At 40.2% G+C, this 9,924-nt stretch overlaps 1 protein-coding gene across 1 annotated transcript in view; it reads left to right on the forward strand.

Annotated features, from left to right (window-relative positions):
* LOC146626670 (alpha-tectorin-like) overlaps positions 1 to 8,438 on the forward strand; it is a 46,419-nt gene extending 37,981 nt beyond the window's left edge. Inside the window, exons 15-27 of the mRNA XM_085361825.1 lie at positions 1,534 to 1,929; positions 2,027 to 2,310; positions 2,386 to 2,660; positions 2,748 to 2,867; positions 3,038 to 3,222; positions 3,347 to 3,507; positions 3,768 to 4,206; positions 4,324 to 4,876; positions 4,969 to 5,567; positions 5,741 to 5,898; positions 6,049 to 6,449; positions 6,622 to 6,818; positions 8,181 to 8,438. Of these exons, the coding sequence (XP_085217951.1) occupies positions 1,534 to 1,929; positions 2,027 to 2,310; positions 2,386 to 2,660; positions 2,748 to 2,867; positions 3,038 to 3,222; positions 3,347 to 3,507; positions 3,768 to 4,206; positions 4,324 to 4,876; positions 4,969 to 5,567; positions 5,741 to 5,898; positions 6,049 to 6,449; positions 6,622 to 6,818; positions 8,181 to 8,438 (4,026 nt within the window). The remainder of the gene's footprint in view (positions 1 to 1,533; positions 1,930 to 2,026; positions 2,311 to 2,385; positions 2,661 to 2,747; positions 2,868 to 3,037; positions 3,223 to 3,346; positions 3,508 to 3,767; positions 4,207 to 4,323; positions 4,877 to 4,968; positions 5,568 to 5,740; positions 5,899 to 6,048; positions 6,450 to 6,621; positions 6,819 to 8,180) is intronic.
* The last annotated feature ends 1,486 nt before the right edge of the window (positions 8,439 to 9,924 follow it).

Consider the following 9,924-nt stretch of genomic DNA (forward strand, 5'->3'; position numbering starts at 1 on the left):
TGCCCCTCTGTTGGTCTTCCTTGGTCTCTTGTGTTCTGGGGGCCTCTGGATGTCTGGAGTTTTGATCTCCTCCATACCTGCTTCATACCCTGGAGGACGGGGCTGTGGCTCCCCACACTCCCTAGCAGATCGCTACATGGAGAAACCTTTGGAATGCAAGCATGCTGATCCACACAGGTATGCACACAGGTGTACACACGGGTATTCACAGACGCGGACTACAGCTTTCTTGGCTGCTGCCTCAAAGCACATTGTGCGCTGTCTATCTTGCGTGCTGCACAATATCGTTTATTATTTAGTATCTACTGATATCTACTGCTAGCTAGTTTATTGTGATGGTGCTATTTTTTTTATTATGTTGCTCTTTGTTGTTTGCTTTCTCTTCTGTTTTTTTCTCCCTACAGGTGACCCAGGTGTTTTGTTTTTTTGTTTGTTTGTTTTTTCTTTCTTCCCCCCCTTCTCACCGTCTCTTCTCCCCTTTGGTTTTCTTTCTCTCCCTCTCTTTCTTTCATTCTTTCTCCCTGTCCTATCCCCCAGTCATGTCTGTCCCGTTTGTAGCAACTGAAAATAAAATAAATTCATAATTATAATAAAGGTCAATCAAATGGACCAATATGGCAAGGCCATGATGATCCACTTGGTAAAATAAATCCGCTTGGCATCTTTCTTGGCCTTAAGACAACAATTCTGATGGCTAAAGATCCAAACGGGACACAAAAAAGAAAAAGAAAAAAAAAAAAATCTGATATCTTACCTGGAATCAATGTTGGTTTCTGTTCAATAACCAAGAAACAAGGCTACAAAATGCAAATTGACGTTACCTGGAAACATGTGGTAGTTTAGGTCTAATAACCAGGAATCAGGGCTGCAACATGGAAAAAATGTTAGTTCCATGTTAATAACCAAATAAAATCCAAACCAAATGAAAAATTTCAGGAAGCATGATGAATACCTGGAAACGTGGTAGTTTCTATGAAATAGCAAATAATAGGGGTTGCAAAATGCAAAACTACAGTTTATAGTTTCATATAACTGAAATCTTAGGATCACAAAAAAGGTCTTCATTTGCTATCATATATTCAGCATAGCTATTATGACTGTTTTATATTACACCACTAAAAAGAAAATAATTAATATGTAGCTATACAAGCAGAATGATGCTCTAACTCTTTAAACTGCAGTTTAAATAAATAAATAAAAATCTGTCGCTAAATAAATAAATGCATTAAACAATCAGTTGAAGATTATACAGCTACATCAGAACGATTAAAAACCTTTTTCATGCAGCTCTGTTCCACATATTTCTTGAAATTGTGGCATTTAGCATCTGTCCTCTCTGTGGGAGAAAGTTCAAAAGTTGTCAAACTAGTTGTCAAAATATTTATTATATTATTAGTTGCAGTTTGCAGTGATCTAGCAATTATTGCACTAAATCACCTACAATTAATGAAAACAAAATCCTTCAAAATGGTATTTTAAGAACTATATTTGTTGTATCAATTTGGCTATGATTTGGTGTGGTGTGGTTCACAGGCTGGCGAGTCCTTCTGGACAGACGGTTGCTCCCAGAGATGTGAATGTCACGCTCCAAATGACCTACGATGTTCTGCCTCGTCTTGCACTCCTGAACAGCAGTGCTCCATCAGAGACGGCCAGCTGGGCTGTTATGATGCCATGTCCACCTGCACTGTGTGGGGGGATCCACACTACATCACCTTTGATGGAGCTTTGGCTCATTTCCAGGGAACTTGCTCCTACATCATCACTGAGAGCACAAACCACGGCACTAACGAAACACAGTTTCAGGTGATAGCCACCAACAATCACCGTGGAAACAACCGTGTGTCATTTGTGTCTGCAGTGGACATATATCTCTCAAATCATCCAGAAAGTGTGTACATCAGGATCGGACCCAATAAAAGAGTAACGGTAAACTATCTATCACTTTTAAGATGAACAGCATTCTACTTTGTCTAATCTGCACAAAAGTAACAACACACACTTATTGCATCTCTTGTCCTCTCAGGTAAATGGAAATTATGCTTCTCTTCCCACCACAGTGGGAATCTTAGCTCAGGTGGTAAGGCAGGGAAGCTACATAGTGGTTGATGCCTCTGACTTGCTAGTCCAGTTTGATGGTCAGAGCACTTTGCTGGTCAGACTGGGCCAAAACCGTCATGACAGAGTCACAGGGATGTGTGGAAACTCTAACAATAATCCTTCAGATGACAAAGTCTTACCCAATGGCACACTGGCACAAAATGATAATTATTTTGGACACAGCTGGAAGTCACCCACCAGCCAACCAGGGTGAGTTGCAATGGAAATCACTATTGATGCTTCAACAAGGCAGTAGCTGATGGCAGTATGATTTGTCTTTTCCAGATGTGGCTCCACTGATGAAGATGATGATGGACTGAATGACTGTACCTTTAGAGAAGAATATTCCCAACTCTGCAGTGTCATCACCAACACCACCGGCCCATTCAGCACCTGCCACCTGCACTCTGACCCCCAGCCATTTTTCTCTTCCTGTGTCTACGACCTCTGCCTCTACACTCCAGCCAATGGCATGCTGTGTTCCGCTGTCTCCGCCTATGAGAAAACCTGCTCTGTTCTAGGGCTAGACATCCCTGACTGGCGCTCTGCTTTGCATTGTGGTATGTTTGCACTGCTCAAATTAGACATTTAATAAAAATTTAAATCATTGCCATTCATCACTGATGATCCTTTCTCTGTGTCTGCAGAGGAGTCAGACCCCTGTGAAAAGCTGGACTGCACAGAGCACGAGTGGTGTGGTGAGAAGGACGGTGTCTATGGCTGCTTCTGTAATGAGCACCACCATCGGCCAAACAATGAGAGCTTCGGTGCGGGCTAACTAAAACCTTCAGCAGTATCTGTAGTGTATTTATTGCATTAGTCAGCCTTTATATTAAGCAGTCAAGTCAACAAATGTCTTTCAAATCAGTATTGATGACTCAGCTTTAAAAAATATCATGCCATAATGGGTCAGATTGTGTTTCTCTCTCCTTCTTAGACTCGTCCATCACTTGTGTCAGTAGTTCTGGCACCATATCTCTGTCCCGCTGTCAGCTGTTTGAGGCCGGCTTCCACTCTGATGCCCTCCATCTTCGAGATGAAACCTGCAACGGGACTCTTGAGGATGGTCGACTGGTTTTCCACTTCAACAGTGATGACCAGCTTTGTGGGACAATGCTGAGGGTACAATTAGTACATTGAAGGAATCTTTTTGATTCTTTCACTGTACTAGCATTTCATTCATTGTAGAGCATTTTTGATGGCAACCTAAACTATGCTTAAACTCTTTTGTCTTCTTACTCTTAAGAGCAACGGGACCCATTTCAGTTATGAGAACACTATCAGCGGGGATGTGGACCCTCATGATGGCCTTATAAGTCGTGAGAAGAGCATCCACCTGTACTTCTCCTGTGACTATCCTCTGACCCAGAACCTGTCTATGGAAGTTGGCATCAACCCTGTAGAAAGGTGATAACCAAAACACCATCTGGCTTACATTGTTTTGTTTTTTACTTTTTCGTCATATGACATTGTGGTTGTTGCTCTTCCAAATAAACATAGCTGTGTGAGCTTTATAGAACTTTATATCACTGTTCGATTGTCTTCATAACAATCTGACCATGTGAATGACCATCGTTTTATTCTGTTTTGTTTAATACCAACATTGTTCTAATGCGTTCATTTTTTGTACACCCACACTGATACCTCATGTTGTTTTGATTTCCAAGGGTCTGTGTTCCTCACGCTGAGTGTGGCTGCAGCTTAGAGGGCCGTTACTACCGCTCTGGACAAACTGTAATATTAGACAAAAACTGTGGGAGACGTTGTAGCTGCAGTTATGGCTCCATAACTTTCCACTCTCAAGGTTGTGGCCCATTTGAATCATGCAGGCTGGAGAATGGAGAAGGAAGATGCAGACCAAATAGCTATGAAACATGCTGGATCAGAGGCCCAGGGTCATATCAGACATTTGATGGACTGACATACCAATATCCTGGGGCGTGTCGATTGACACTTGCCAAAGTTATGGGACTGTCCAGTCACCCACACTTCATGGTGACAGCAGAAAAAGTGCCAAGAGGCCAGCAAGGTTTTGCACGAATTCTGCATTTTGAAGCAGAGGGGATACACGTATCTATTGAGATGGCAAGGAACAGTAAAGTGAAGGTAAGTGAATGGAACACTTACTTAAAATTATGTTCTTCCTTTAATATTTATTTATGTGTACACAGACTCAATACTGTTTAAGTCTTGTTAACTGCAAAAAACTGGATGATCCTGCAGGTTAACGGTCAGCTGATCAGGCTACCTTTCAGCACTACATCCAACCGAATCCAGATCTTCCACAGCAGCATTTACAGTGTCATCATTCGCACCTCCTTTGGTGTAACTGTGCAGACAGTCTGGCCTCACTTTGTCCGTGTCACTGCTCCTGGTGTCTACAATGGTTCACTGGGTGGACTCTGTGGTAATTACAATGGTCATCCACATGATGACTTCAATACACCCAACGGTGTTCTGGTCAACAGTTCTCAGGACTTTGGAGACAGTTGGCGAGATGGCTCTCTGGCTGCTCACTGCGTGGAAAGCATGAACCAAAATTCTACAACTAATTACAATTCTACTGAGTACTGTGGCATTCTCAGCTCACCAGATGGGCCATTTGTACCCTGTTGGTCTGTGGTTGACCCAAGCCAGCAGGTGGATGTATGTGTGGAGATCATGGGGGGCTCTAACAATCCAGCATCAACCCTGTGTGGCGTCCTACGAGATTATGCACTAATGTGTCAACAGAAGGGTGTTGCCTTAGGACAATGGAGAAATGCAACTGGCTGTGGTAAGCATTCAACTGTTTTTGAATTAATTCTAGCCATGATCTCCAAATGTTTAAAAATGCTTTTTTATGTTAACCTGTTTGTTTTTCTCCAGCACTAACCTGCCCATCAAACAGCCATTATGAACTCTGTGGAAGCTCTTGTCCTTCTGCTTGCCCCAGCCTCTCTTTCCCCTTCACCTGTGATACTGTGTGCCAGGAGGGCTGTCAGTGTAACAATGGTTTTATCCTCAATGGTGACCAGTGCGTTCCACCAACATCTTGTGGATGCTATCATCAAGGACGCTATCACCAAGGTGGTGAGCAGTTCTGGGATGGTGAAGAATGTCAGAGCTTGTGTACCTGTAACGGCACTACAGGGAGCGTCCACTGTACTCCCAACTCCTGTGGGCCCCAGGAGTCCTGCCGTGTGGTGGAGGGCGAGTTTGGCTGCCATCCCAACCCTCATGGCACCTGCCTTGCTACTGGAGGCCCTCACTACATCACCTTTGATCGTAAGGCCTATTACTTCCAAGGAACCTGCCGCTATGTTCTGGTGACCCTCTGTAATGCCACTGATGAGCTCAATCAGTTTTCCGTGGAAACTAAGAATGAGGCATTGAATGGGCGTCCACTTTCAATACTAGCTGAAGTTTTTGTGAATGTCTGGGGCTACAACGTGCATATGTCAAGGGACAGAAGAGGTTTGGTACAAGTAAGTAGTTAGTGATAGTTCTCATTCGATGATTGTTATGAACAATTTCAGGTGTATGAAGTAAATGGCAGCTACATATATTTTAGGGATATTTTTACTGCTGTGAAAGAAAAACAATAACAATTAAAAAGTAGAAAAACTACCCACTGATTTTCTTTGCATATCTCTTCTAGGTGAATGGAGTACCTAGAAATTTACCTATTATCTTGAATGAAGGTAATGTGTCTATCTATGCAACAGGATCTCGTATACTTGTCAGCACTAATTTTGGCTTGAGTGTTACCTATAATGGATATAGTGCAGTGTTTATCTCCGTACCACCAAATTACAGGTACAATTCCCACCCATCAACGCTGCAGTAATTATTGTTTGACATGCTTTAAAAAACAGGATAATCCCAGCTATATAAATAATTTATTTACTAATAATTTATCCTTATGAAACTAACACAAGGACTATTGCTAACTGTTGTCATCAACAGAGAAAAAATATGTGGACTTTGTGGAAATTTCAATGGAAATCCAAATGATGACTTTCACACACCATCTGGAACGATAGTCACATCTCCAGATGAGTTTGGGAGAGCCTGGAAGGTGCCAGGCAACTACACGTGCAATGATGGCTGTGGCTCCTCCTGTCCACAGTGTGCCAATGAACAGCCTACTAGAGATCAGTGTGAGGTGATACAGGCAGCTGATGGGCCCTTCAGTTTCTGCCACGAAGAGGTGGACCCGGCGCCATATTTCAACGACTGCGTGTTTGATGTATGTTTGTCAGGAAATCAAGGCCACGATCTCTTGTGCAGTGCCATTGAATCATATGTCAGTGCCTGTCAGTCTGCTAATGTTCGAATCTATCCTTGGAGAGAGAACACCACCTGCAGTGAGTCAACATGTCATTATATTTTATTTATATCTAAATGTACAAGAAATTTGCTAACCACTTCAGAAATAAAAAGTCCAACAATTTTACAATACTCACTGTATCCACACTGTATTACATTAAAAGTGGTATGTCTGACTAGTGCCATTTGTCACGTTTCTCACTTATTAAGCACTGGACTGTCCAGCCAACAGCCATTATGAGCTGTGCGGTACTGACTGTGGCCACACCTGTTCCAGTCACATTGATGAAACCTGTGAGCAGTTCTGCTCTGAGGGATGTTTCTGTGATGAAGGCTTCATCAAGAGTGGGACCAGATGTGTCCCAGTGGAAAGCTGTGGCTGCCAGTATGACGGATTCTACTATGATGTAAGACATATTAAAGTCAATAGTAAATACTCTTTGAAGTAATTCCCTTCAAATCAGCAGAATCAGCAGACTTGCCCTTCTTACATTTAGAAAGCTTCGTGAAGTGTTTTGGACTGTGACAAAGCTTAAAATTCAGAAATATATATTAAAGAAACAACAGAGTCTATTATAGCTCAGTAATAATGTGGTAATATTGAGGTAACAAGGTAGAAACAGGAAGATAAAAACAAGATATATAGCAAATAATTGCCACTTCATTTCCAGAGTAATAACCAAGTGATCTAGTGAGTACTATTACATTTAAATCTATGTAATAACAGACCATAAATTATAAGTGATAATATGGATACAAATGTATGTACATGAGCTTAAAAAAACCCAATTAGTAATAGTATAGTCACATTTACTAACAATTAAACACATTTTTATATATACTAACCTCATAATAATAGGGTAACAAGATACTAATATGATTTTAAGTTTTAATGTTTTGGGATACCATTACCATTTTGCCATAATGCTGGAATGAATCCTGCCTCATTCACCAACATTCTTTTTTGTTTGACAACAGTATCACCGTAAATATTATGTTTAAATCTGATATCTTACCTGGAATCAATGTTGGTTTCTGTTCAATAACCAAGAAACAAGGCTACAAAATGCAAACTGACATTACCTGGAAACATGTGGTAGTTTAGGTCTAATAACCAGGAATCAGGGCTGCAACATGGAAAAAATGTTAGTTCCATGTTAATAACCGAATAAAATCCAAACCAAATGAAAAATTTCAGGAAGCATGATGAATACCTGGAAATGTGGTAGTTTCTATGAAATAGCAAATAATAGGGGTTGCAAAATGCAAAACTACAGTTTATAGTTTCATATAACTGAAATCTTAGGATCACAAAAAAAGGTCTTCATTTGCTATCATATATTCAGCATAGCTATTATGACTGTTTTATATTACACCACTAAAAAGAAAATAATTAATATGTAGCTATACAAGCAGAATGATGCTCTAACTCTTTAAACTGCAGAATTTTGGGGGGGGAAAAATCTGTCCCTAAATAAATGAATGCATTAAAACAATCAGTTGAAGATTATACAGCTACATCAGAACAGAACAATTTCTTGAAATTGTGGCATTTAGCATCTGTCCTTTCTGTGGGAGAAAGATCAACAGATATGAGTAGTTGCTCTGTCACAATATTTAGTACATTAATAGTTGCAGTTTGCAGTGATCTAGCAATTACTGCACTAAATCACCTACAATTAATGAAAACAAAATCCTTCAAAATGGTATTTTAAGAACTATATTTGTTGTATCAATTTGGCTATGATTTGGTGTGGTGTGGTTCACAGGCTGGCGAGTCCTTCTGGACAGACGGTTGCTCCCAGAGATGTGAATGTCACGCTCCAAATGACCTGCGATGTTCTGCCTCGTCGTGCACTCCTGAACAGCAGTGCTCCATCAGAGACGGCCAGCTGGGCTGTTACAATGCTACCACCTGCACAGTATCTTTCAAAGGTATCGTGTACATTTTCCCTGCTATGCAGATGATCTCCAGCTCTGTCAATGAAAGTATGAGACTAAACTGTAGGAATGTCTTAAAGACATAAAGACATGGATGATCTTTAATTTTCTGCTTCAAATTCAGATAAAGATAAGATTATTGTACTCAGCTATAAAACTCTTACAAACATGATGTCTAACCAGATGCACACTCGGATTGGGATTACCATGGCCTCCAGTAACACTAAGAGAAATGTTTGCATTGTTTTTGACCAGGTTGTGTCCTTCAGTGCTCATATTAAACAAATAATTAGAATGGCTTTCTTGCATTTTAATTAGAAAAATCCTATTTCAGAGTGACGCCAAAAAATTAGTTCATGCATTCATTACTTAACCCTTTAAAGCCGGTCGGAGCGGGCACGCTCTGTGTTGCATAACTATCTTTAAATCCTGGTAGCACTGCAACCACATAAGCTAGCACAATAATTTTTTTTGCATATGAAACCGGAGGAGTTGTACTTACATCTTATGCCACCAGCTTGTCCTAAGTCACAGTTTCCTTCCACATATAGCTTTGCAAAAACTGCATAAAAAGCACTTGCAGCAACAAAAACATAATATTCCAGAAACACGCTTTGCTGATTCGATCAGCTGTTTGTAACACTTCCTACGTCCATCAGCGCGAACTATCGCATGTCCGCCATATCCTGCCCAAAACCGGAAGTGATGTCATTTTCCGGAAATGTAGTTTTTTACCATCAGGGCCTTATGAGCCTATACTGGTGTTTTTAAAAGTTATGTTTGACTCTATGACTTTCTGTGTCGTTTCTGGGACGCTTAGGACTCATATTGCACTGCTGGAAATAGTTTATTTTGATGCATATGCTGTTTTTTTGCAAATTTGCACTATAATATTTATTTTCGTTTTTCCTGCAGTATATAAAAATTGGTGTATTTCAAAAATAAAACTATAAAGACACTCAAAATAAATTTCCTGTGGTGGGAAACTATTTTGTGCAACTTTTTTGTATTTAAAGTTTTGAGGGATAAGCCTCTTAAATTTCTCTAACTAGAAATATATGTTAAAAAAACAAAAACGATTTATTTTTTGTAGTTTATTGCACTTTTTTGCAATTTATGTAATTACTATGCACTTAATGCAGACATATTATTAAAATTTGGGCTATAATGGTTGTATTGATGTATATCAACTTGAAATGCTCCCAAAAATGGCACTACAGCATGTAAAAATATAAAGTAAGCTCTGGCGGACTTGGTTCTATGGTAGTTCTTAAAGGGTTAAAGTCTGGCCTACTGTGATTCGTTATTATCCAACACGTTCTCACTCTCAAAGCGTAACATTTTATGCTAGGTGACAAATTGTCAACATATTACGTTTTTGGACACCCAACACATTCCTAAATGACGAGATTGGAAAAATGAGGGAATATGAGAACCGTTTGGTCTCAATCTACAAATGTTTGCTCTTTTTCTCAACATCGCTTGGGAAAACACTATTTCATGCCATTAAAGTACTGGTTACGATTAGGAATAACGTTATGGTTAGGGTTAGGGATAAGGTTAGGTTTAGGG

The sequence above is a fragment of the Diplotaxodon limnothrissa genome, linkage group LG8 (genome assembly GCF_057381915.1).
Source record: "Diplotaxodon limnothrissa isolate DT_005_m linkage group LG8, D_limnothrissa_male_GT1.1, whole genome shotgun sequence".
Lineage (NCBI taxonomy): Eukaryota > Metazoa > Chordata > Actinopteri > Cichliformes > Cichlidae > Diplotaxodon > Diplotaxodon limnothrissa.